Source organism: Syngnathus leptorhynchus, chromosome 5 (genome assembly GCF_054491065.1).
Source record: "Syngnathus leptorhynchus isolate UIUO chromosome 5, UIUO_Slep, whole genome shotgun sequence".
Taxonomy (NCBI): domain Eukaryota; kingdom Metazoa; phylum Chordata; class Actinopteri; order Syngnathiformes; family Syngnathidae; genus Syngnathus; species Syngnathus leptorhynchus.
In genome coordinates, this window is record NC_141199.1 from 12,297,852 (window position 1) to 12,325,643 (window position 27,792).

Genomic DNA, 27,792 nt, shown 5'->3' on the forward strand with positions numbered 1-27,792 from the left:
TATATTTCATCAGCCTCTATCTTTTTCCCACTGGTTGGCATCTCTTCTTCCAATTTCCCCAACTGGAAAAAAACAACAACGATGGTATCTGTGTCATTTCCCTGCTTTTTTTCCACTATAGTGCTGCAGTGCCCTCTTTTCTTGTTCCGTCTCTCCGTAAATGGGCCGAGAGAGGAGAGGAAGTGGAAAACACGACTGAGCAACCGAGCAAGAGATGGAAAATGAGAGGGAGCATTTACAGCCAAATAAAGAGCAGGCCTTAATAATTTAATCTGCCGCAAGCAGCTAACCAATCACAGAGAGCCCATCGCTCCAATGGAAATGAGAAAGAGATAGCGGGTGCCGTTGACAGCCCCGCCATACTGTGATAAATTATTTCAGGTCAAACACTTGTTTAAAAACTGTAATATCCTCCAAGTCAAATGTCAAAACCAGAGAGAATGAATCATGACACTAAAGAGGAAATTAACGTTGTGCGCTCTTGAAAAGTTTTTATATTTTTCTACAAAGTCAAGCTCAACTGCAAGTTGTTTTTTCCAACAATAGATGTCATTTATTCAAGACTCAGAATTTGATAATTGATTGTCAATGAATTGATTCAGAGCTGCACCTCTAGTTATCATCACACATTTTCTCTCGCCGTCAGTAGTACCTTTTTGTCATGTAAGCCGTAGCTCCAACTCATTTGTGTCACCAAGCCACAGTTCCTTCTATTCCTGGAGCAAAATGTGCACAGAGTGCCTTTTTGTGTGTGGATGCAGCATTCTAACTGAGCAGGCTACATCCACAAGATAGCCTTTTGTTTGGCCTGAGGAAAGTCACCTTCGCTACCCACCTAAGAGAGAAAGCGAGAGGAAGGCATGGTGCAATATGAATGCAAGTAGAGGATCAGAATAAATTCAACTTGACTGACAGGTGCCCAAGAAAATTATTATTTTTTAATGGCAGCACCCACCCCAACATGAGCAATTATTTTAGCAAACACAGTCTTTCTCTGGAATGATGCAATCTCTAGCACAGCCAGTCAAAAAAAAAAAAAAGAAATCTTGGTGATGTGATTCCACCACTAATAGGAGGGCAGCCAGTTCAGAAACTCACATGTTTATACACAATTCCAAAGTCTGTTTTCCATTATATGTCGCCTTAAAAAATGTTATTTGTGTTTTATTTATTTATGTGTTCTTACTACCATTAGGACATTAGCAATACAACTTCAATTGCTGACATTTAATGACAAAGCACAGTAAATTCAAGTCAAAGTGACTTTTGGAATGCCCAAACGAGTGAGAAAGTCACAGGCGGTTTCCTTTATTGCGCATATAAAGAAAGATAATCATTAGGCTCAGGCGATGGCAATGGGCAATTTGCCCTCCAATAACCAAAAGGCAGTTTGTGACTAAGTGCAAGATAAAAGAAACACGCAGATGAAACATGTTGAGAATACAAATGAGCACATTGTTAGCGTTTAGCCAGAGATTGTGACTCAGCATTAATCGGCACTATGTGGGATAATTACTGGAGGGGGTCGTTTCAAGGATATCAGCTCACTACTCAGGGAGCTTTTAGCTTTCACCTTGTTTACTGGCAGAGTGAACGAATGAATTCAATCAACTGAGGAGAGTTGACGGAATACAGTTAACACAACTAATGTTCTGTACAACACAGTATTTCTCATAAAGCTACCGGCTTGACATGCCATGCAAGAACTGAATAACATGATCCAGAAATAAAAACGTTTGCACGCCCCCCCCCATCCGACATCAGTGAGAAGACCAATTTTATTGTCGCTGATAAGATTGTGATAAAAGTAGGCTAGACGCATAATAGCATTTATTTGGCATAGAAATGCTGGGCTCATCTTTCATCATGCTTTCACAGTACCTCTTGAAAGGCTCTAAATATAGAACACACACACACATGCATGTTAATGTAAAAAGAATCAGACTGTGAAAAACGGCTATTTCCACAATTTTATCTAACTATTGCTCTATCTATATCTATCGATCAATCAATTGTTTGGTCATCAGCAATTTGTCGTGAGTATTTCGGTGTGTGTTTTGATTGTGTTAATGATTCAGTTTTATTGCAAGCTCTGACCGCATGCAAAAATGTGTTTTCCCAAGAGGCTTGTAAAATTTGATGGTGCAAGTTGAAACCAATAAAGCCCTTTTAAGTGTAAATGTCTATGTTGAGTCATAAAAACACAAGTAGATATTCTTAAGTACCCCGATGAGCACAGAGATTTTCATACAGTCAATTTATGGAGTGGAGGCACTTTTCTTCTTCTATTGCACTGAGAGCTGTTTAGGTGAGTTGCACTAAGCGCGCATTGATTTTTCTTTCTGTTCAAAAGATTTTATTGACGTGGGCTTTTCACACTCGGCATAAAGGTTTACAGGCATTGGAGGAGACAGTCAGGAAGGGTTGCAAAAAGGGATGCAGCTCTCTTCTAAGAAACTCCAGTCAGCAAAGTGACCTTGAGTGACAATAAAAGAGGACCATTCCAACAAAGACAAGTGAAATACACATAGCTACAATGCACAGACATCTTCCTGCACACAAACAACAGCACCTGAGATGGAAGGGGGCAAGCTTTTCACCTCTGGAGCGAGCCTTATCTCCATGTAGAAGCCTATAATTGTAACTTAACGTTTCATAAAGCTTTCGAGGCGACGCCTCACTGCTTACACAGCTCTAAATCTTTGCGTGCTCCTTCCTCCCCTTACTCCTCCTCCTCCTCCTTTTCTCATAGATGCTTTCATTTCCCGATACTTTATCGCTTTCATCTCTCTTCCATTTCAAAATAATAACTTAGATCACAGCTATTCAATTAAAACGCCCAGGGAAATGTTTTCAAGTTGATAGTCAGTGTCTAGCAAAAAATTGATATTTCTCAAACATTCTATAAAGGTATTGCAGATATTGTTGCTTTTTATTTCTATGACTCAGTGGACTTGGACATTACCAATGTTACCAGTAAGCACATCATTTTTTGATTTGGCAAGGGATGTGAGCCGCAGAACCAAAAAGTATGAGGCAGCGAGGCTGTCAACTGTGTGGCAGAGATAAGACCTCACCTGGCAGCTGTGCCTACAACAGGATCTGTGTGTGTGTGTGTCTGCGCGCGCGTGTGTGTAGTTTTTTTTTTTTTTTTTTTTTTTTTTAGAATTGTGTTGATAAATGGTCATCATTTCCAACAGCAGATGCAACAGAGTGAGCATCTTTTTAGCTGTGGCAATGTTATCATACAAAGTATAAAAATATTTTTGATTAGAAGTGTGGATAATTCATTGGAAACAGCAAGTTTCCATTTTGTCCGCAGGCCTTATGCAAATGTTGTATGGAGAAGGATGATGCTCAAAGTTGTTGCATCTATTTTTCAAGTCATAAAATTAGTACTGATTTAACAACAGAGAGTTGAGTGGGCTTAAGCAGACACGGCTCCAACGTTTGAGAGCGGAGAGAAAGGCTTGATTTTTCACGACTTTGAAGCCTCATTTTACACAGATATTGTGGCGATTTTTTTTAACCTTTTAAATTTGGCAGGGTTGTTAATAACTCTGTGGTGCGTCAAATTTAGAGGACATAATTATTGTCGCTTTAGTTTTTTTATTCAAGATTCAAGAAGAATTTATTCGCCATGTTTGAGCGTGCCAAACAAGGAATTTGACTTTGTTACATCACAGTCTCTGTTCAACACTCAGGACATGTGAAAATGACAAATGACAATATTCTCAGCCATCCCCTGATCTTAAACTCCCATGAGGGCAAGGAAAAACTCACATCTCCGACTAGGGGAAGTGAGAAACCTTGACCTTAGGAGGACCTTAAGAAGAAACAATGAAAAAACATTTGTCTGATCCACAGCAAGTAAACTTTTTAACATTAACAATGATTCTAAAACAATACTGGAAGCTCATTTTCTGTCATTTGGCAAGATTAAGGATGATTGTTGTCATCTGATTTGTAATATCTATAGATTCACTCGCCTCAGTACTATCAACACCAACACATATTCTAATATCTCTAATCACAACACACTGTCCATCATCTACTAGAGCGCACACCATTGCTCCTCTCAACACTCTCACTCAGATACGTGACATTTCGACTCACATTGTGCTCGCAGGAGATCAAGTTCCATTTGTCAGCCTTGGTGTGAACGCGACAGGAAGTAGGAGCGGAAGAGAAGCGTTGAGCCGCAGCGCGTTGAATGTCGACAGACGGCCCTGTTGCTTCATCGCCTGCCTCGTCCTCAACCGTAAGCTTGGACGCTCGGCCTGCTGGGATCAGATGAACCAAGAGGGCGGGCAGAAGAGGGAGGCAGATAGATAGCACAGGCTTAAGGTCAAGTGTGTTTGCGTCTGCGCATGTGTATGTGTTAACATGACATGGTCAATTGTGACTAAGCTTCTCGTCCTTGTGATTTTTATCGTCATCATCTGCCTCCCGGATTTTTTCACTTCATACACAGGTGAGGAATTACATTTATGTGTGTGCTTGTGTTTACAAGGCTTTCTACAGGAAGTGCTTCTTAATTTGTGTCTTACAGTTTGTCATTTGGTTTACTTGCTTTTCCTAGCCACTAATATTGGATCCTGACTTGTGGTAGCTTCTAGAAGAAAAAAAAAAACTAGAGCATTCTAATCAGTTACATTTAGAACATTGGACAAACCTGCTGTATTGTAAAAGGGCAACAAAACCTGAAAAAAATACTTTGATTACAAATTTAAAATAGAATAAAATAAATATAATAAATAAAATATATTATACATTTTATCTTTATATACATCTTTAAGCCTGAGCTCCAGTTGACCTCTCATAGTAGACGGTTTCTGTCTTGTGTAACGGTTTCCCCTCTTGCTCACACGTGCTCACACTCGGTGCTTTCCTCACTTCTTATACTTGTCCCACGTTTTATTTTCTAATTTGTTTCCCTGAAAGTCTTTTTTCTCCACTTTCCGCATGTCTCTAATATTTGGATTGTGCAATCTTCTTTCAGTTTCAAAAGTCAACCTGGTCTGTTTGCCGTGTGAACGGGACAAGCGAGCCAAGAATTGGGAAAACTGGCAGAATGTAGAGGCTGAGGTGAAAAGAAAGATGTCATGTGACCCGCCTCCCATCCCAGGAGGTGAGGAATGGCGTGAGAGGTGTGACGAGAGAGAAGCTGACAGCGGCTCCACGTCAGACGATGCAAGCAGCGAAGAGCTTCACACGAGTTGGTATATGTGTGAATCACAAGGCAGTGTGGCGGAATTATATCATAACAGCTCATTTTCAGGTACCTGTGAGGATTTAGTTTACTATAAATTAATCGTGGAAATTTGTAGCATTATTGGAAAAGATGTCTTGTCATTGCACTTTAAACGTCAACCACTAAAGTGATCCAAACAAGTGACAGTCAAATAAACAATTTATGAATGCTGTCATCTCAAGGCCTGCTAGCTGCGAGTCTAATTTCTATTTTTCTCACTTCCAAAAATACATTTGATACATTTTTCCATTTCTAGCTGCAAATGTTCCCATAGAGGTGTCAGTGAAGCTTCAACTAGGAAATGCAACCTTTTTGAAGCTCACCTTAAGTGGCCACCGAAATTCCAGCTCACTGCGTCTTCAGCCAACCGAGGAGACGGACGACGGGGGTTGCAGCGTGGAATCTTATTGCTGTGCGCTTGTCCCACCCACTTCTGAGACATCCAATCACACCGTTTGTCTGCTAAGACTGTCAAATTACACAGTTTCTCCTGTTGCAGAAAACAAAGAGTTACTCAAGACGCAAGAAGGTTTGATTGGGAATTTAACACAACACGTACTGTTGGTACATCTTTGATATTGAGTGTTGTGTGTTGTGTGTTTGCTGTCTCTGGTCCAGACGAGTGGGGTGCTGTGTTGAGGATTCTCTGGCTGGTTCTCTTGTGTGTGGTATTGCTGACTTTGAGCTCAGCTTTCCTCAGAAAATTGAAACGGAGTGGACACTGCTGCAGTAAGACACACACTCACTTCAATGCACAAAAAGCATCCCAAGTGGCACATTTGAATTGATGTACCTGCATGTTTTCTGTCCATCAGAGAAAGTACATCCTCTTGGTTATAGCCTCACTGAGCAGCAACTGAAAGGTGAATCTCTTTTTTTTTTATTTCAAAGTAGATTTAGGGTTTCAGATGAGGGTTTTCAAATAGAGTTGAAGTGGGATAAAATTACTTAGAATGGACACTGAAATACATTTAATCATACTGGTAAAAATTTATTTTACTTTTTTGCAGCAGGGTTGCAACTAGGGTGACCTTAGGTCATATGTAGTCATTTAAAAAAAAAAAAAAAAAAAAAAGCCTTACTCTCCATGGTCGTTTTGTTTGGGTTAGGGTCAGGGGTCAAAGGTCATTGGGGAAGAAAAGAACTATAAACTTAATTTTTGGAATGATGAACTCAGTTCATAAAATTTCAATTATGAACTGAACAAGTTCATTTGAAAATTTGTGAAGTAAACTTTAATGTTGTTTGTGTAGAAAATCACACTTTGTATCAAATGAGATAATGAGATCTTATTTGCCTTTTGACTAGATGGAAGCGATGACATCAAGATCAAGATTTTGAAAGGTACCCTCTGTCGCATTTTAAATTCACGTACGAGCATTTAGAATGACATGACTAATTATTTATTGATATTTTTCAGAGAGAAACCTTCGTATGTGCGAGCCTCGCTTCACATGTACAAGTTAGTAAGATAATAAAATAAAAATTAAACAAAAAATGTCAGTACTCCAAGTAAACTTGTGTTTTTCATGACAGCATTATCTTCTATTCAAGAGGTCCAAGTAGCTGGTAGGAAGTCTTAACATGCAAATACACTTCATAATAACAATAGTTATAAAAATACATTTGGTTGGGTGGATGGTGCGTTCCGTTCACGATCTTTATGTCTTAAATTCTCAGATGATGCAGAAACTGTACTGGATGGACGTGTGGAACACCCTTATGTGAGTGGTAAACCAACACATTCGTATGACCATTGGAATGAAAAGGTTCCACTTTGCTCAAAACGTGTTGCCATCGCTCTTTGCCACCTGAGTCTTCATTTCAAGACAACAGGGCACGAGTCAATCTCTTGCAGTGTTTCCCAAACTGAATTAAGCCAAGGCACCCATTTTCATGGCAAACCAGAAAACAATAACCTTGCTGAACATTGATGTGTCACTAACGTTATTTCTCTTACAGCTAATCTTCATCACCGCCCAACAGTGACTTTTTCCCTCACAGAGGAGCTGAGCTGCTGAACACAGCTCGAGTCTCACAAAGAAAAAGAAACTCATCATCATCCATCCATGACTTAGGGTGTAAAGTGACTTCATTTTCAAATGCTCATCAACATTACAACGCAACTTTCCAACCGAAAAAAAACAAACCCTCATCTTTCCCATATTATGTGGCGAAAAGGCAGGACACTAAAACATGTGCAAAAATACCAACAACGAGAACATTGCGAAAGCTCAGAGCATTTATTTCATAGCTATGCATGTTATTTGGATCCTAGTAGGGTGAACGTTAGGGAAACACATTTCCTTCAAGGCCATATCATTTGGAGTTGTTAGATGTCATCTAATATCACACACAAAACTACAGTAATCATGAATACTGGCATTTTAAAAGGAAATGCGTCAGTCAAGGCAAATAGAGTGCAAGTATTATATCTAATATTGTAAACACCAACCCATATTTGCATTTTTGGAGATTATCTTTGTGTGAAGCACTTGCGAAAACAAACATCAATAGGGTCAGCCACACACAAAGGCCCCCTTATGTTAACTTTGTATTATACACATAAATAAACAGTTTCCGACAACATTGACAGAAGCACTTAGTGTGGAATTTCTTTCCCCTTTCTGTACAACGTGTGTGTGCTAATGTGCGTGAGTATCTGAACCTGTGCAGGTTTTGCAAGGTTGGCTCTCGATGTGGGCGATCTGCAGGACGGGCAGCAGAAGTTGAAAGGCATTCTGGATGTAGGTGGTACTGTTGGAGCCCTGCAGACAGCGCCACGTCACAATTTCAAAGTTCAAAAAGGGCATATTAAAGTGGAGTTCAAAAGTTGCAGCTCTCACCTCCAGCAGCACACTGTCAATAAGCGGAGTGAGCGCCTCAGCTTTGCTCTGACACTGAGAAAGACAAAAGTTTTATGAATTCCCACCGAATTTCCGATCTGCTTTGTGCACATTCGTGTCAAATCTAGCACGCTTACCCCAACGAGGAGCAGCGTGTCAGAGAACTTTCTGGCCAAACATTCCACTTCCTTACACATGGCGCATGTCAACCTGGTGAGGACATGTGCCTGATCCCTTGCTGGTTTCTCCTGCTCTTGCTCTTGGCCATGTAGGATGAGTTCTGCCACCTTGTGGAGCTGCTCAATACTTCGGGCTGTCACTTCGGCCAGACTGCCCACTGACGACATGTAGACGGCCTGCGGATCAAACACACTAAATGAGATCACAAGTATTGAGTGTTGGAATAATGGCCCACCACAGTGACGACAACGCACCTCCACAGATTGGCGCCCGTCCTCCTGCTTTATCTCTCCCTCCTCATCCTCCCTCTTCTCCTCATGAGCCGCTCCATCTCCCTCCTCTTTCTCCTCCTCTTTCTCTCCTCCAGGCTGCTCCTGCGTCTCCTTGCCAACTGTTTCTGTAGTGACAGGCCGCTCCACCTTGCTCACCCACTCGTGCGCGCTCATCCGAGCCTGGAGATGCACAATTAATGAGCTGTCGGCGCTGCATTTTGATGTACCCTCATCATCATGTTCATCTGCACGATTAAATGCTAAGATGCGGATTCATCAAATTGACAATGACACATCGCAGCGACGGATTAAAATGGATTTCCTACCAAGGTGACAAAGCAATACTAATTGAATAATTTAGAAGGTGATTACTGTATTATTTGATTATCAAAATAAACAATTGATATATCTTAAATATATTTTACAAATGACTTGCCCTTTCTGGCTTTTTAAAACAAATGTTGGTCCCTTGAGCACAGTGAGCGCCTCTGTTGTCGAAAAGGTGAGGTGCCACTACTTATGGAGCCCAAAATAAAAACGGTTGTTTTGTGTACTTACCTTATTGAGTTTGTCCGGTGTGGCAGCAATATGAAGCTCAAAGAGCAATTCGGTCAGAACACTCATGAACTCTTCATCTGCTTTATCAGCTTGTGCAAAAAACAAACAAACACACAGACAAGACAGTTCAAATCAATTCACTGAAGAATTTTGAGCGGAGCTGTGTAGCTAGGATATTTTCCAGAATGCTTTCATAGTCAACCCAAAACAAAAAATTTGAGGTTCATATGTCATTGTGTAATGTCACGTGTGATTTGACCTCATCTCAGGAGACTTCAGCAAGATTTTAAATTGAAAATGTCACCACGTGGGTTACCCATGGCCTGCTCTTCATTACTGGTCTCCTCTTTTTCATCCTCTCTTTTGGTGAAGATGTCCTTGATGAAAATCAGCTCCTTCTTCACTTCCTCTAGCTCTTCTTCCTCAAGGGAGGAGAGGTACGCTTGGACCTGTGGGCCACACTCAGCATTATTTCTCAATTTGCACTCTCCTTGACAAAAGTATAGGCGGACCTTGGCCTCGCTTTCATTGGACAGGATCTCAAGAGCCTCCAGATGGGACAAACCCTGGTAGTCATCAAAAAGAATCCCGTAATGAGCCGTCGGTGCGCTGATGAGCTGGTTGCTGAGACGTGCTCGCTCCTTCTCCTTCGCTTCCTTCAACATCTACAGTGAAGACAAATATGGTAGAACGGCGCCAAGATGGGGCGTGATCACGCTTTCTTATCATACCTGACTGAGCGAGGCAGTCTTCTGCATCAGTGTCTTGGTCTTTTTAAAACCTGGATCGCTCTCAGCCAGAACGGTCATGGTCTTTTTTCCGATGAACTCCAAAGCGTCTAACCCACCACTGATCACAGATTTACCCTGAGAGTCCAAGCGTGACGTTAAAACAGAGGAATTTTTGGGGGTCAGGTAAATATCCAAATAAAAGAAGAGTTTGCAACATTCCTCCCCATAAATAAATTTTTGTCATTTTGATTCAAACTGATATTTCAAAATATTTTTAATAAATCATTTGATTGATTTGTGCAGAAACAAAACTGGGTCAAATGTGAACAGGAGGATTTAAAACAAACAATGAACGCACGTGCCTCTGTAACAAATTTGGACAGATATTGATGTTTGCTCACCGTGTTCTGCATAACATTGGAGATGGCAGAGAAGACGCCCCTGTTGGAGGCGCCGGCGTCTTCATGGGCTGTCACCTGGATGCTTTCCTCTCCTCCCTCTGGCTTCTCCATTGTGTCTTCCACTTCCTCGCTGGCCTCTTCCCCCACGGAGGTCTTATGCAGACGCAGAGCTTCTCCTGCCTTCACCTTGACCGATGTCAGACTATGACCTGTTACACACACAGAGAACATGAAAATCCAAAGAAGACAGAACATAGATGGATGAGACCATGTGTGAGACGAACCCATTGTGGAAGTGGCGCTGCTCAGGAGGGACTTGCCCCATGAACCCCAACCTCCCCAAACTTGATCGTTCTTCTCATGTGAGCTCTGCACACAACAGTTTTCTTGACATGAAGCATTGGCTGAGTTTTTATTTTAGGTTAACGTGTGCATCCTCAACGTCTCTCAAAATAAATCTAGTGCATCTATCTCATGCTGAATGACCGACCTTCCCATCCTTCTCCTCTTCCGTAGCATCTGGCTCCAAGCTCACCGATTGGTCACATTCCGTCAGCTGACCCTCAGACTCCGGCTGACTCTCTGAGGAAGTTAGGATGTCTCTGGTGTCTTCGCTCGCCTCCTCAGTGGCCTGCAGGATACTCTTGGTGATCTGTGGAGGTTGATGAACTTCAGCGGACTCTGCGGGGGCTTCAGGGACATCGTGGCCACAGTTAGGGTCAGAGTGTGGGGTCAATTCCGGTGCAGGAAGGCTCTCTGCATCAGAAGGGGCAGACTGGGACATGGTGATCTGAAAGTGGAGATTATATCTGCTTTAATATACTGAACATGATAAGAGCATTTTGGATGGTATCTATGCAGTGGTGAGCTAGCTGCCATAAACACTATCAGAACCACTGACCTAGTATCAAACCATCTCTAATAATGTATCAAATCGATAAGCACTGCATGTAAATTAATTTCCTCCCTCCAGTGACAAATACGCATACAAATTGTGAGATTTGTTCAACTAGTAACCAAACAACAGTACCACATTGCCACCTGGTGGTTACTGACTGTATATATTCACAGCATTTGTGTCATCCTGTTCTTATGTACACACGCTGTGTGCAGAAACTTTGATTTTGGTTGTTTAAAGGTCTTCACGATCAAACTGCGTGTCTAAAATAAACAACGTACCGCAGGGAGGGAGGGTGGGGGGCAATGATTTGCAATTACTCTTACGCATTGTTAATCACAAACCTAAATAGTAATTTAAATTTATGACAGTTATGTAAAAGCGTGTCATTAGTTCATTTAACTTCTCATAACACAAAGGAAGATGAGAACTTCCAAATAATGCATTGCATCGCACACGCTTGCAAACGCAAAAATTCGACTTCATCTGATTGTGTGCGTGTCCAAAAACGTCTTCAGCAGTGCAGATGCGTTGTTGAAACATGTTGTCGTGTTTATAAACCGGGTGAAGCGTCTAACTTTGCATTGTTTTGGTGCATGAAAGTGACAGCTCAACTCACCCCTTTGGTACCAGCCGGCGGCTCCTCTTCCGCCTCGCCACGTCGGCAGGCCGGTGAGTCGCCACATCCAAGAGTAACAACAACTGTCAAGAGTGGTCGTCGCGCCGTCCACAAACGATCGTCTCTAGGTAGACACAATATCACCGAAGAGTAAACGCTGGTCAAGAGCTCTCTTGGTCCTCCACAGAATGCATAGAGGCTACTATGCATTTTTGCATGAATAAAAACTTGTTGCCCAAGATTGAAATGTGTCAAAATTGTAACTTGTGCATGCCCGCAACTACCGTCCTCTGAGTAACAACGCGAGGATTATACTTATCTTCATCCATCTCAAAGAGTGGAAGTTACTGACCGTTGAAGAGTCATCACACACCCCATAATATAATAATATTGTCATTTATGTTCGAGTCGAGCAATGTCGTCAGTGACGTGCAAGTGCAGTGCAAGGTCATGCGTGACAAAATTGTGCATAAGTGGTGCTAAAGTAAAAAGCAGTGGGCAATGCATACCTTCTTTAGGTTTGGTTTGAGCAAACCAAATTTCGTCGCAGACATGTGGCTCGTTGGTCTAGGGGTATGATTCTCGCTTAGGGTGCGAGAGGTCCCGGGTTCAAATCCCGGACGAGCCCAAATTTTTCATTTTAATTGATCCCGGAATCGATGTAAAGTGATAAATAGCCTGTACTAGTAATTCAAATCCAATCCAATTGATCAATAATAATAGCACAAGGTTACTAGCCTTTTTACAGTACTGTAGATATTTAGTGATTCTCCAAACCTACTCCTCAAATATTGATTCCATATGAATAACTGGACTCATATTTTTGAATTACCGCAGAGCAAACAAACAGGAAGCGCACAAGTCTGAAAATAGTATCAATAAGTTTATTAAATGGTATGAATATTCTGTTTTAAAAGAAATTGCAGACAGATCTGTACAGTTATGTTCACAGTTTAACACATTCCCTTTGAATTACCAAAATAGATTAAAAAGAGAAAAGGTTCATGATAGACACAACATTGCAGAAATGTGTAATATTTTTCATTATTATGAGTATCAAAATCATGCTTAATAAAAACCTGTATTTGCCCTTTCAGTCTAACAATTATAAAATATAAATGAATATAATATATATTACAACTTACATTTGCAGACACAAAAACCTTTACAAGCAAAAAAATCAAAAATGCTGATCTGTTGAGCCGCTACATTCGAGTATGTTTAGTTTATGAGTGGATAAATGTATACCTTTGGGAATGCTGCTTTGAATTTTAAAGTGCACACTGCATGGAGACATGAACACACAGAAATTGTTTTTCTCTTTGTTCTCAGGCGGCTGGCTGTAAAGAAGGAATAGCCAAATGAGAGAAAACTGGAATTGTATTGGAATGGAGAAATATTGAAGGCAAACAAGTTCTGTTCGGTTCCTTGCCTTAAACGTTGATATTTTCCCAAATAAAAGTGTCTCAAGATAAAAACTTACATTTACATTGCATCACAACCCTTTCAAACAGACCATCATATAAATATACTGTACTGTATAAGCTTAATAGAGAAATGAGATATTTTGCTGCACTCAATATCATGTCCTCACCGAGACAGTAATGCCCCAAGTGCAGCAATTTCTGAATAAAATCCATCAAAATACTTTCTAACCCAGATTAAGTGCATCTTTCTTGCATTGTGTTCCATTAAAGTGTGCACAGAAGAGAACGCATTGTTCAAGCTTTTAGAAGCAGATGTGTGTGCTGTTTCAATTTGGGGATTAGCATTAGCTGAGTTAGCCACATTGCTGACAAATACGTGTGATGTGATACAATCAAGTGTCCACACTTCACATTTCATTGGCCCTTGAAGGCAATTTAAAAAAAAGTGTTACCTTTGACTAAAATTTGTTCATTTGTGTGTGGAAAGTACTCTGAGCATTTGGTTCATAACTTTTTTTATCCAGTTTAAGGTCCATGTACTCACTGGTAAGACAATGACGTGCTCTAGTAGCATGTTGAATTTCTACCAAAAGGTAGTGATAGGAAATGAGACTTCAAATTTGCTTCATGAAACAGTTGCTGTATTTTTTGAGTCCTCTAGATGGTAGTCTCTGTTCAACAATCAAAAAATACAACTGGTTCATGAAGCAAATTTGAAGCTTCATTTCACCATCACTCCTTTCCTTGGACATGGACCCAAAGGTGGATATCAAGGCCTACAGAATAAATGTCCAAAGGGCTTTCCATATGTGTGTTTTGTAAAGCCACAAGGGGGAAGCACTCTCAAACCAGCTGAGATGTTGCAATCCATTTCAAAAGAGAAAATGTCTGGATCCCTAAATTGGAATGGCAACACGCGGTGAATGATTCGAAGGTCCGTATGAGTAGCAGTAGGATCCCAGCTCATATTCAGGTCAAAGAGGTGAAAGCGTCAAAGCTTGCCCTAATCCATACATTGGAGTCCAATATTTATACCCCACTCGCCCCAAAGTCAAAGCGGTATAGTCCAACGTTGAATTCAACACCAGGTTTTAATCAAGTTGTCCTGAGCTGGAGTTTCACACCAGGAGGTGGCGCTTTTTGTGCAAGGCCAAGTGGTCGGAGCGGGAAAAGCTGCGCTCGCAGTCGGGACACTGGAAAGGTTTGACTCCCGTGTGCTTGCGAAAGTGTCGGGTCAGCTCGTCCGACCGGGCGAACTTCCACGTGCAGCCTTCCCACATGCACTTGTACGGTTTCTCACCTACATGAGCACACAAACACGTTCACGGTTCAAAGAAAGTAAAAAATGCTTGAGCAGTTCTGTAGCACAATCTAATGCATAGTTTGTCAAGCTTCACTGAGCCAAGGTACGCACTTCACATTGCAAAAATCTCACAGCTACTTTCTGAGCCCTTTTAACCCCCGTCGCTAACCAAAAGAGTAGCATTGCTATTTGCATCTATCTTTAATGCTTTAATGGGCTGTGTAACTTCTTTGTTCTGTAAAGTTGATCGGCATTATCGACAACTAGCTGCATTTTATGGTTTTAATTCTCAGTGGTATTGTTGTGCATTGTATACTTGAAGTATCGGACCTGTGTGCGTCCTGCGGTGAGCTTTGAGGTGCGAACTCTTTGTGTAGACTTTGTTGCAACCGGAGAAATCGCAGCGGTGGATTCTTCTCTTCTTCAGTGAGTCTGGAGATTCAGCCGGAAGAGGATGCTGAGCGGCTGAATGGACAATAACTGACGGGTTGTTGCTCCTGAAAGCACAGCGAGAAGAGAATGGAACATGTTAGAGGTTCAACCAGCAGGAGGCGTCTTTGTCATGGCCTTCTTTGCGAGATGTTGAAATCACACAAGTGAACTGTTATTTTGGCAGCGGCAGCAACCCTCCCGCGCAATAATAACGTTGAAAAACAACTCCAGCTTTTTCCAGTTCACCACACCTTTTGGTTTTGTTTCATCACTTTTTTGTCTCTGAATAGTCTAAAAATAGGCCAAGTACTGTGCAAAAGTACTACATTTGTTGATTAACGACAAAGAGGCAACCATAAGGATTAAGTTTATTAATAATAATAATTTTTGAATTATTATTGTTAAGTTCATTCAAATGTGGGTTCATAATTGAATATCTACAAAAAAACCTCCCAATCGTAACTTCTCCTGAAAGTTTTCGGGAGATTTACCAAACCATTTAAAATCCTACTTGAGATACTGTGTAGCACTCATTCAAATGGAAAATACAGAAAAATTTTATTTTGGTGGCACAGAACTGCTCACACATCTCAAGTCTCATCAGATTTGATGACGGCTCCCTGATGTTACACACTGATTGAACTTTTTTTTACTTTAAACACTCACGTATATGAGTACGTGTGAGTATGTGAGAGTACGTGTGCTTACGTGCATGTGTATACAGTGGTGTGATAAAGTGGTGGTTGAAGCGCAGACGCAAGGTGTTGAAATATGAATCTTTCACATCGGTCCACTGCAAAGGAATGTTTAGTTGCGCACAACACACACATACAGCGGGGAGCCAACATGACCTATATTTTGTGAGGTGATGACAGCACTGGCCACACCCACAGCCACACTTGGCACATTGACATTCATCTTCCCAACCGCTTAACCTCGATGACTTCAAAACTACGCCAACAACTACCTGACGACACTCGCCCATTAAATGGCGGATGAAAGGCCGAGGAATACGCACGGATGAGCGATAGGAGAAGCAGAAGAATAGATGTGGGACCTGCAGATGCCAGACGACGAGCGCTAAAAAAAAAAACACACAGGAAGCGAAAAGGAGGGGGGGGGGGGGTTGTTACGAAAGAGAACAGGAAGTGGAAGAGTGGCGGCGACAGGATTCGGATGGCTGATGTAAACTTGTAAAGCCGCCTCGGCGCATGGAGACTCATACCAAACGACCTCGGTGCCTGGAAGTTAAATAATAGATGGTGCGGAAAGAATTTGGAATATCCATTGTATCACCTGTTCACATCTATAATCGTTTGAAGAATAAACGTTTGCCAATCATGTACGGTTGCATAATTAAACAAACACATGATTGAATTGACCTACAACATCCTAATGATGCTTTTATTGTTTAGCTTGATTTTGTTGAAATTCCTCCTCAATGCTGCACTTTGTTTTTCTTTGTATCCATCCATCGTCAATATGATCAAATATGAAAGATTTGTTATCTCAAGTTCTGCAAAACCTTGCACAGAAATGCCTTGGCCTAGTTTATATCCTACCTTGTTGCATTGTGTTGCTTCATGTTTTTGTGCCCATGTATGTTTGTGATAGCACATTTAACAAGTAACCATTCTAATACTTTAATTTCTTTCGCCTGAACACCAAAAAATGATTAGGTATGGCTGTACAAGTGTAAAACTTACTCAAATCCGTGCGGTATTCTGATGACCGATGACTTCATGTCATGGCTGCTGTGGTGCTCATGGATGAGCTCAGGACGAGGCTCGGTTTTGATCAGCTTGTGCAAGTCGTGGGCATCTCCTCGCCCATCATATGACTTTGTGGATTGAACTGTGCACAAACTTAAAGTCAAGTCTCTCGCCAGGGTTACAGTTAAACATGAAATTGAGATATAAACATGTTCTGAAATACCAAATGAAACATGTGATTATTGTGATTTGATTTGTGACATGATTTGGTTGTTTTTGTTTTGCAGGAAGCAAAATAGAAAATAAATGAAAAAATGTTGAAGAAACAAAAGCAACAATTGAGGGCCCACCTGTCTTGTGCTCTCTGCTCCGATGGTGATGACGATGATGGCGATGATGGTCCTCGTCTGTCGTAAGAGGTGGGCTCACCATTATGGGCTGGTGCAAGTGGAGAGGGGAGGGGTACAGGACAGACAGAGGCACCATGACTGGAGACACCATGACCCCCGAGCTCTGGATGACGCCCGAGCCCGCGCCCATCATAGGAGCCACCATGCTGGGGTACGACAGCGAGGTGGTGTGCGGCGGGAGATTGCGGGACGGCGAGGGGTGGCGTTGGGTCAATTGGGGGGAGCAGCGCGGGGAGACGCGGCTGGCAGTGCTGAAAGGGGACGGCGGGGTGCTTCGCGAGGAGGCCGGCGAAGAGGCGGACGAGCAGTGAGGGGAGGACGAGGTGGAGGTGGCGGAGGAGGACGAGCGCTTGCTCACAGACAGATCGACAGGCTCCAGCTGGCCGTGCGATGGGTTGCTGGCGGCGTGAGACTGAGCGAGGGCCTGCATGTGGCCGTGGTGGTAGAGGTGGGCCGGATGGGAGAAGATGACGCCGTACGGCTCCGGTGTTTTCACTAGCGATGAGTAGAATGACTGTGAAAGAAAAGAGGAAAGGATGCAAGAGAAGGGAAAGGGGACAAAAGAGCAAAGATGAACATTTCCGCTCATGCCGGCCAAAACAAGCTTCTACCTCCCAAACAACTAGAAGGCCGCCAAGAAATGTCAGCACAGCTTTGCTTGGGAATGTCTGTCAGAACCGGTGTTGATTAGCCTCCTGAATGACGGCGTGCGCGGCCATTGTATGCAAATGGCCACTGTACTGCAGCGTACTGTTTGTCCAGGAAGAGTCGGAATGTGGGAACTGGGCTGTCTGGACACGTCGCATGAGTGCGGGTCGCTATGTGCAGGCTACTGACTACATACATGGCATCAAAACATGCTCAGGCATGACTCACGCCACACACACAAATGTGGGCTTACCGTCTCCATGTCTGTCTTCAGGGGGTAATCATACATCAACATGGCTGCAATGGCCCAAATCCTGTAAAGCATAACACACAGCATGCTTAGCATCAATAAAGGAAATGATATGACATTTCACATTATATGCGCAGATTTGCCTCACACTTCTGAGGTTGGGGGTTCAAGTCCAGTTGAGAATTTATTTGACTTGATCATCCTCATAAATTCCCAAAATAAGTTGCGTGGATGCAATTCAAATATTGTGTTTAATTCCCCAACTTCAATTCTTATCTCAGTTTGTTGACTTGAGATTTTGAGTTCAACTGACTTTCTTTCCATGGAAGATAGAATGTAATGGATATGAAATATAACTATATATTCACGCTGTAGACATAAATATGAAATGCATTCAGATGAGATGAAGATCAAACATTCCAGTTAGGTAAAATAAAAGCATTCTATATTCTTACTTTTTAAATTCTCAAGAAACTCTGATGGCTTCTTGTCAATTCTGCTGTTTATTGGATCTTGTTTAGAGCTTTATTAACCTATTTGCACAAACTGTATCCCCTTCCTCTCAAAGTTTTAACAACTCGCAAACACCAGTTCCTTTCTTGGTTTGCTCCACCGCCAGCATCCATTGTAATGGAGAGACACACACACACACACACACACACACAAACACCAGGTGTAACCACAATGACTGTTCCTCAATAAGTGTGTGTGTGTTCACTAGAGCCTTTAGCTAACATGACCTGTACTGAGAGAATTTACCTTAAAGCAGTTGTGTGTGCGTGCGTGCGTGCATGTGCGTGACCCGATCAAAGTCGACAAGTTAGCCTTTAATTATTAACAAATGGGACACAAGAACACAGGCCCTCACGCCCTTCCAAAACAGACACACGCAAACAGACACACCGGGAGTCCAGATGGCGAACAGACCAATGGGAGAGCGGGAAGCTTTGCCCGCCGGGTCAGGAAGGGTGTGAACATGACGACAGAGGACTCGCCCATGGCGCGGCTTCACAGAAACACAAAAGAGCGAGCAGTCAGGTGTGGCCGGCGTGCGTGCGTGCGTGCGTGCGTGGCTCTGCGTTCTAAAGCGGGTTTGTATTGTGTTGTAGTTCAACTGCAGGTCAAGCAGTTGTGCTTTTGTGCTTGCCAATCAGGTGACGTTAGGAGCACAAACAGACGTTTTGCGGCGTAGGCAACAGCTTCAACCCCTTCCGACTGTTTGGACAACGCTCAGGCCTACTGTGATTTCAACAATGAGGAAATGGTTTCATGCCAACAATATATATGCTGCTTTTTATGTTTTGCTGGCTGTTTTCATAGAAGCACAGATATGGAAACACTACGTTGCAGAAAAAAAAAAATCACTTTGGCTGAACCCTTTTCTATAACTAACGACATAAATATTAGGATACTTCCAAGCTTTCTCCCCCCCGGAGGGAAAAGGGGCTATAAAATATCGCACACTTCTTTCTGGAAAGATTTTTTTGCCAGTTTTTGTGTCACTGTCATTGGCCTTGGTTGACATTGGTTTTTGATGGCCTCAAGGTATCGTCCAACCGATCATTCAATGTGACATAAATTCCAAAGTGACTTAGTGTGTCAAGCTGTTCCCAAAATTACAGTGGCAAAATCTCTCCCAAGCGCTCTAAATTCCTAAAACTCCTCAAAAGACACAGTCAAACATTTCCCTTCACATATTCATGTCCTCCGAGGTTGATTTATGCTCAGAGAGTTCAATCTTCTTGTCAGAACATGCAGCAAGGCACACAACAAATTGATGATGGCAGATATGAGGCCACACACAGATGCTCACTTTTCTGCATATTTTGATCATTTATTGAGGTAAGAGTCTTTAGGTCCAAAGATACTGAAGTAATTCAAATGTAAATTGTTAATATTGATTATGATCATCTTCGAGAACACGTGGTAGCTTCCTGCTTGTTGAGAGACAATCCCTTCTCTAAGGATGTATCAAAAGCAGACCAGTCTGAAAAAGGCAAGTGGCCGATATGATACATGCAAGATTTGAACGATGCAACATTAAGTGAACGTGACAGTCAGCCTGGAAAGCCTACAAAATAATAACATCCGGCGATACGAGTACCAAGATTTGCAGCAAAAAAATTGTTTGGTAATATTTGTGTCTCAGAGTCACATGCAAGAAACATTTCAACAGATTCAGCAATTAAGGTTAGCCAAGAAATGCTGAAGTAGGAGGTACACAGGAGGTCATAACATTCACACTTGCCACCACATATTGGCCCCTCTTGCGCAATCTTTGAAAATGGAATACTGGTTGACCTACAACTTGTCGAGGTGAAATGCGCTTCTTTGCCTTGCAACATTTAAAGTGAATTTTCCTATTGGAAATAATAGAAATAGAATTTATCTGTTCCAGGTGCCATTGTAAAACACTTAAAGGCTGTGACATTTGAACATTCTTGACTGTTATACAAGTCTAAAAAGACAATAGGCAATCTTAACACTGACAAGTGAGGGGAGGGGGGGCCAAAATATTCCAAAGAGATCTAAACCACAACCACAAGAATTAACATATTGCTAAATGGATGCCTTTCTGAGGGTGTCAATAAAAACACAGCATTATTTACAATTCAACTCTTCTACTAGAGATCATAAGTCTGTGCGTGGGTAACTAATTTGCTTCGGCTGACCTACTTTTATTGTCGGGCATTGTATAAAGCAGGCTTTTTTTTACGAGCGGCTCAAGTTGACCTGCTGGAAATTATACAACACAAAGCACACTCGAAGCTGAGGTGCCAGTGTGTGCTGCACCTACTTTGTAAATAAAAGTCGACTACCTGTGCACTCTTGGTGTGTGTGTTTGTGCATGTAGAGTGTGGTTGGCAAATATTGTCCTTTTAGGTCAGCGGCGCTACTGTGTGCCCAACCTCGCAAGACACCGCCCACTTTAACTTCATCTCTTCTTCTACACCGCTCGCTTCCTATCTATCGGTACCGCACGCTCTCCTCTTTCCTCTCACTCCATGAATGATAAAGAACAACATGACTGAGGGGGGAAAATATTGTGGCTTGGAGTCCCTGGCTACCGACTTAACCACACGCTCGCACATACGCACACACTCGCATGCATGCACACAACCACACACCACGTTTCTGCTTGCTCAACAGAATACACACATTAAATCACTAAAAGCTTAAATTATAACAGACATGAACACATGCTCATGCGTGCACACACACAGACATAGATACACACACACACACGCGTTGCATACACGCACAAGGGGGCTTTGCGCGTGCACGCTCTAATGGCAAAACTGCTGGAGATGATGAGATCACCAGAGAGAGCGCAAACCTCCAGACGACAGCTTTGTCCAAGAAACACGCCACAACTCACATTTCTCCACATTCTTTTTCGTCTTCTCAGTCTTTACGGACTCATTTCCACTCTGAGCTCATTCCTACTTTACCCCCCCCCCCCACTCCTCCAATCCACCCCTCTTAGCCTTACGGTACGGAACTGATTAGTGCCGATTGATTAGAATGCTAACTGCATGATTCATGAAGGTGATGAGCTAATATCAGAGTTGTTTTCATTTACACCACGATGGAGTTGAACTTTGATGTTTATGTGACAACAACCTGGTCAAGATTTTTCTGATATTCATTCATCTTCCGAAACGGTATTGTCAAAATGATCGACGATCACTTGAAGTGATTAACAACATACACTGCCAGGCCAGTAGGTGGCGACTTTGTCACAAAGTTTGCTGGATGTCGTCCCCTTGTAGAAAAAATGTACTTTTCCGGTGGCTTCTACTGTGTTCAGCCGTTAATGTTTTGACAGTGACATACTTCTGCATGCCCAAACATTTAACAGAGAACGGTTCATAGCACATACATGGAAACAGTAAGTTTTGACAAAATTTTTTACAAGTATTTCTTTAAAATCCATGGACGTGATTTCAGATTCCCACCTCACGTTCAAATTCCAATAGATGACGTCAACATGCACCGCTTGATGAGCTCTCCATAATTAACTCCGTTCATCATCACTCCTGTGCTCATTCATACCAGCAAAACGAGAGTCTCTGGAGAGCCAGACACAAGAAGGCCATCAGTCAGGAAAGATGAACCAAAATCTATCATTACACACACGCACACACACTGAAAGACATGCCGCAGCTGACATACAAAGACACCGTGCACTCGGCGGAAAGGTGAAGCTTTCCAGAGAGCAGCGGAAGCCCTTGCACTGTTATTATTTCCACACGGCGTGATGGGTTGAGGGCGCGAAAGAAGAGAGCGAAGCCAGAGAAAGAGAAGGGAACAAGAGGAGGGAGGTGGGGGGCTGCTGCTGGGGGCCTGTGGTTTCCTGTCTCACTGCCTCCCTTAAAAAAAAAAAAACACACTTCACCTCCCCACCTAAATAATAGGAGAAGGCGAATGGAAGAAAAACAAAAAACAGCCACACTAACCTAAACTATGTCAAACTGGAAGAAACAAGGAAGCAAATATGACAAAACCTCAATGAACCTCAAGGGGAGGTGGTGTGTGTGCGTGTATAAGAGTGTGAGTGTGTGTGTGTTTGTGGGAGGCGGGAAGAGACAGATCCGGTGGTTGAGACGCAGGGCTTGTGTAACAGCCTGTTCGCGTTTCGTTTTACGGCCCGTCTGTGTGTGCTCACCTCTTCGGCTTCTTCGCAGAGGAAAAGCAACTATCCAGCAGCCACCAGTTTAATGTTTAGCTCTTGTGCTCCACAAGACGTGCCCTTTGAGCAGTGTGTGTGTGTGTGTGTGTGTGTGTGTGTGTGTGCGCACACTCTTACGCATTTTGTTCCACCAGATAACATCAGCATGTTGATTCAGGGAAAGAGGCGCAGGGGTGGGTGGATGTATTGGGGGGGTGGTGGAGGTGGGGGCTTGGCCCTTGAGACAAACTAGTGTCCAAATAATCATAAATAACTTTCCTTAAAGCTTCCACCAGTGCTCACAAAGGACTATGAAGTCAGACAAAGAAGCTGAGGTTGCCCCCGTTCCACTCATCCGCCCCCCCCCCCCCCCCCCCCCACGTCCACATCCCTTTCTCCTCCCTCGCTTTTCGCTCGTTGGCCTCTAAACAGGATGAGGGCTTCATATGCCAAGAGGAATGTGTGACGCAAGCCTCAGCCTTGAAACAAAGCACAGGAAACGTGGAGAGACACACAGCCAGGGGGATGGAGGGACGGACGGGAGGATGCAGGGGGTAACGCTGCGCATCAGGTGTGACTCACACACCTGTCACCTCACACCGTGTACTCAGCTGTCACCCCCCACTCAGTCTATGTTACTGCCTTTGGCATCATAATCACCTCCAATGGCATCATTAAAGAGACACATGCTTTCCAGCACACTCTCAACAATTAGGGCAGGAAAGTGAGGGATCGAACAGGGAAACCAGTTGCAACCACGTCTGAACTGCATTTCAAAAACAGCCGACTCACACTCACAACTGCCCAGATGTATCTGTCATCTTTGAATACTTCTCATGCTCCTGTTATACACAAATATAAATGTACAAAAAAAATGATGAGAATGAATGGATCATACAGACTGAATAAATGTAATCACACACACTTGATTTCAAAGGGTCCTCTAGTACATCATGGGAATCAAACCTACGGTCCTTCACCCCATGGTCTACATTTGCATTCCATACAAAACGTCCAATAAGAAGCCACACAGTATTTTAATTTAGACACCATATGCCTGGAATGGATCCTACAACCATTTGGTCCACCCTTGTAATCACTTATCACATTTAGGACAAATGCGCACGCGTTACATTCCGGGAATTGAACCATAATAATATATTTTTCTCCTAGTGTCATATTAAACAGCGTACTTTTGGTTGTCTTTTAAACCAGACAAAAGTATCGTTGAAAGATAATTCCATTCCTCTCAAATAAATAAATGCTACAATTATAATTAATATGACACTAAACTTTCTTCATAGTGTGTCAACGAGGCAAACCAACACAGGGTCAATCCTTTTTTTTTTTTTTCTTTATTGAATGATGATAAACTCACCTTTCAGACGAAGCAGGAGCCGTCTATTTGCTGGAGATACTTGGAAGGACTTTCTCCGCTTTAGTCCGCTGTATAGTGATTCTGCTGCAGCGTCACTGACATGAGAACAAGTCCGTCCACTCCGCGCGCTGAGGGCGACAACTTCCCGAACTTACGAAATCCACTGACTTTGTGTGTCTGTCAGTCTGTGTGTCTTCGATGTGTCTTGTAGAAACTGCTGCTGTCACATGATCCACACTCTGTTTTCTCCGTGGGGTCGGATCGCTGGGCGGGACCGAGGCGGGGTGGTCCACGCGATGTGTGTGCGTGTGCGTGCGTGCGTGCGCGCGCGCTCTTTACCATTGTGGCGGACCTTGTGACCAAGTCGAGACGAGTGTGTGTCTTTTACATCATATTGTCTTTGTAGCTTTGATGACTTGTGTTTTGTCTCACTTGTTGGCAGTCAGTTATGGAATAAAGATTTGTTCCTTACTTCTGCCACATGATTTATGGGAAATGATCTCTTATTTTTTATTGCAATATCAACTATATAAGTACATTCAAACTCACACGGTAAGTATTTGAACCCCCGTGCAAAAGCACTTTCTGCCCAAGCTGTTATGTCCACTGTTCCATTTTCTAAAAGTTTCTGAAATCTGATCAAGTTCATTTTGTGCAAGTCAAATGACAGTCAAGGAGTTTGAACTCCAGCATGTCCGCCATTTTTTTAAGGCATGTGTTCCTGCAAATATTCCTCTTTTTATATTACTGACTGTAGTTTCTACTAAATTCTTATGAAGGCAATAGTAGTCTGCACTTTACAAAATAATTTTGTTTTAGTTTTGTGAGCACCTGCTAAGATCTTATCAGCTCATCATGTGATTAAGTAATGGTTAATTTTGAGCTATCACCGGTTGAATGTAGTTTTGTTTTCTTTTCTGCCCTGGTTGCAATTCTCATCACAACATTACTTTTAGAGGACGTGTGTATTCTGCGATTGGCTCACAGATAGAGAGACATTCATAAGTGTCACATCATGAGAAATTCTTACCGCTTAATCTTAATCAAATCAACGTACCTCGAGTGTTTACCCCAAATATTAGACAACATCAGTTATTCAAACACTACAAGTGTTGGCATCTGTCATCAAAGCTCTGTACGTGATGGCCGTGCAGACCCGAGATTCCATACGAGTACAGGAGCTTTTCAACTCTAAACATACATTGTGTGGCCTCAGTCAGTATGAGAAGTGGAGCGTTGCATGAGGAGAATGAAAAGAAGGAAGGCTTGCACTGCAGGATGAAGTGCCGCCATTGGAAATGGGTTTCTGTGTCAAACGTGACTCAGACGGAACACAATGTACCACACTCCAAAGTACACAAAAAGCTGAAAGGGACTTGAGAGAACAACATCATACAAGTTTCCAAATGATGCTTAAAAAATATATATTTAAGTTACTACTGCTACTTATTTCTCTGGCTTTCATTTAAACTACAGATGTCAAACTCAAGGCCCGTGTGCCAGAACCGGCCTCCTCGGTTTTTTACGAGATCCATAAAAACTTACTCCAATTCTTGCATAATGTCTGTTCAAAATTAGCAATAAAAATGATCAATAAATGAATGCAGGCTCAATTATGTAATACAGGAATGAGCATTTGGCTGGCAGTGGTCTCGTCATTGAAATAAAACATTGGGGGGAATTATAAAGATATTCTCTCGATATCTCTGGATTCCCTCGAATACTCACGGCTCAGAGCCCACAAACTCACTTATTTCAGAATTTCATTTATTTTTTCATTCATTTTTTTCTCAACTGGGTGTTTTTTTTAAGTCAAGTAACCAGCACTACAAAGGGCAATCTGCTCACTTATCACCCATCTATACCTCAGTCTTTTTTTTTCTCTATCTATTTTGATGCAGAGGCGCTTGCTCATCTGATAAAAAAATAACAGCACCTAACCTGTGCAAATATGCAAACCGGAGAAAGGAAAATCCTCAAGATGTAATCAGAAATATGAACATTTGGTTCCAGGTCTACGGTAACCACCACACACACACGTAATATGTTTAGAAATACAAAAAGGTAGAGTGTAGTACATATAAGCGTTTTTACAGCGAATGTGTTTCTAGGGTTTGCATTGTGGCGACAGTAAATCACATGAATCATCAATTTGCAAGAACATTCTTTATTTTGTCTGCAGCATAATGTGTTACCATAACATTTCCTGCAGGATGGAACATGGAGGCATTTATTTCAGCTAAAATTTGATATGTATAAAGCATAGACCTTTTCATATTAATTTAGATGGCACCAGGCTTCATCAAGTAAGGATGTTTGCAATGTTTTAGGGTTCCTGTGGATCTTTAAATCCATTGCTCCATTGAATCCATGAATCAAAAAGAAAAAGCATCAAATGGTGTTCAAAAGCTTTAAAAATAATCCACACATAAGAAGTAGAATGTTATGATTTGAAATAGTCTCAAATCACAAAGTGCAACATGAGGCTGTGCTTTGCAAGTCGTCCGGTGATCGAGGGTTCAGTCGTATCAGTTCGCTGCTGGTGATGCCAGTGAGCCGAGCGAATTTGTACGTCACTACTTCCATGAAACATGTTCACTCTTATGTGACTGTTAGTTGACAATTATTTGAGTGCAGCGACAGGAATCCCGTCAGGTGGCCTTTGTCCGGCGCCACTCCCAGCCGCTCGCTCAATTTGCTGTTCAAACAACATGATGGTTACTCTCCAAAGTGGTCTGGCCTTCTGCTAAAAAAGCCACAAACGAGCACAACCTACCATTACGTACCTTGAATTCTAACTCCATCCACATCACACTCTCATTGTGTTCAGCTCCTTTCCTCATTTAAATATGAATAACAAGGAAATCGCACATGCATCATAATATTAGTGATGATTTGTAATTTTTTTTTTTGTTTTGCTGTAAGATTTTTTTGAATGTCTGTCTGTCTATATAAAAATAGATACGTTTGTTTGAGTGTGTGTGTACTGGGTGGCGTCTCAGTGAATGGCCTCCCTGCCCTGTGGGGAGTAGCGCTTCCTCCTCAGTCTTCAGAAATAACTAACAGACAGCTTTATTGTGTAAGAAACCCGCCTGCTGTCAGTCATAATCTCTCGCGCTCAGAACACTTATTTGTTTTGTATTTGTCAAAGCTCATCAAGAAAGGGCGTGATGGATGCACTTTGTGATTCAAGCAAGCCAACACAAGAAACAAAGCCAGGCAGAAACAAAGGCAAACCCTGATGGCTTTGTACTACATGTCCACGTTTCCTGTTACCCAAATGTCACAAGCTGCAAACAGTAGGCAGCGCCAATTCTTGGCCTGACCAACTGTGAAGATTACTTTGCACTGGCAGGCCCCAATGACACACAGAAAGCCAACATCGACAAGCCAAGTAAACCCCCACTCCGGCTCGGTAGCGCCGTGAGCCAAGTAGACCAAAGAGCTGGTGCCACCACACCTTGGCTGCCTTCTGGAGAGGATCGAATTAAACGGCCGGGTGGGGTGGGCGTAGTGACAACACTGCATCCTCTATTTTTGTCATCAGCCAAGTTGAAAAAAGTAATCAGTCTATTTTACAAATAGAGGCTCCAGCTTTCAGTCACTCGACGGGTAACCCTGGAACCTGTGAAGACTCAAATCTCAGGTTTGTAGACTTATCACAATGGGGGGGGGGGGAAATGCACGCACACACATGCTCAAAGACACCCTCCCCCCCTCCTTCTCCTTCCTGGCTAGTTACAGATGTGAATAAGTGACAAGTGGAGTCCTGGTTACACCCTAGCTCCGAGGAAGGGTGGA

General features: G+C 42.5%; 3 protein-coding genes and 1 non-coding gene across 5 annotated transcripts; 2 read left to right on the plus strand and 2 right to left on the minus strand.

Moving 5' to 3' along the window:
• The first annotated feature begins 2,226 nt into the window (after window positions 1-2,226).
• On the plus strand, window positions 2,227-7,384 carry LOC147056976 (uncharacterized). Of its 2 annotated transcripts, XM_085911454.1 has the most exons (12): window positions 2,227-2,308; window positions 2,391-2,516; window positions 4,130-4,474; window positions 5,003-5,281; window positions 5,511-5,783; window positions 5,873-5,983; window positions 6,070-6,117; window positions 6,563-6,598; window positions 6,675-6,716; window positions 6,791-6,823; window positions 6,935-6,978; window positions 7,217-7,384. In XM_085911454.1, exons 3-12 carry the CDS (start codon window positions 4,387-4,389, stop codon window positions 7,241-7,243), a joined length of 981 nt encoding a protein of 326 aa, XP_085767580.1. In that variant the 5' UTR covers window positions 2,227-2,308; window positions 2,391-2,516; window positions 4,130-4,386; the 3' UTR covers window positions 7,244-7,384. The 2 variants fall into 2 exon arrangements, with proteins under 2 accessions (XP_085767580.1, XP_085767579.1); XM_085911453.1 differs by having other exon boundaries at window positions 6,935-7,363.
• A 334-nt stretch (window positions 7,385-7,718) lies between these two features.
• Window positions 7,719-11,931, minus strand: fam114a1 (family with sequence similarity 114 member A1). Its single transcript, XM_085911452.1, has 12 exons — window positions 11,760-11,931; window positions 10,733-11,032; window positions 10,527-10,611; window positions 10,243-10,451; window positions 9,842-9,976; window positions 9,623-9,775; window positions 9,427-9,559; window positions 9,111-9,199; window positions 8,535-8,732; window positions 8,238-8,456; window positions 8,101-8,154; window positions 7,719-8,022 (listed from the first exon to the last, which is right to left on the minus strand). The coding sequence occupies exons 2-12, from the start codon at window positions 11,024-11,026 to the stop codon at window positions 7,900-7,902; spliced, it is 1,692 nt and encodes a 563-aa protein (XP_085767578.1). The 5' UTR covers window positions 11,027-11,032; window positions 11,760-11,931; the 3' UTR covers window positions 7,719-7,899.
• A 384-nt stretch (window positions 11,932-12,315) lies between these two features.
• On the plus strand, window positions 12,316-12,387 carry trnap-agg (transfer RNA proline (anticodon AGG)). The gene has a single exon. It is a non-coding gene; the product is annotated as a tRNA-Pro (tRNA).
• A 242-nt stretch (window positions 12,388-12,629) lies between these two features.
• Window positions 12,630-24,248, minus strand: klf3 (Kruppel like factor 3 (basic)). The gene is made up of 6 exons (XM_085912540.1): window positions 23,992-24,248; window positions 17,945-18,005; window positions 16,984-17,557; window positions 16,628-16,775; window positions 14,820-14,986; window positions 12,630-14,486 (listed from the first exon to the last, which is right to left on the minus strand). Exons 2-6 carry the CDS (start codon window positions 17,984-17,986, stop codon window positions 14,305-14,307), a joined length of 1,113 nt encoding a protein of 370 aa, XP_085768666.1. The 5' UTR covers window positions 17,987-18,005; window positions 23,992-24,248; the 3' UTR covers window positions 12,630-14,304.
• Between the last annotated feature and the right edge of the window lie 3,544 nt (window positions 24,249-27,792).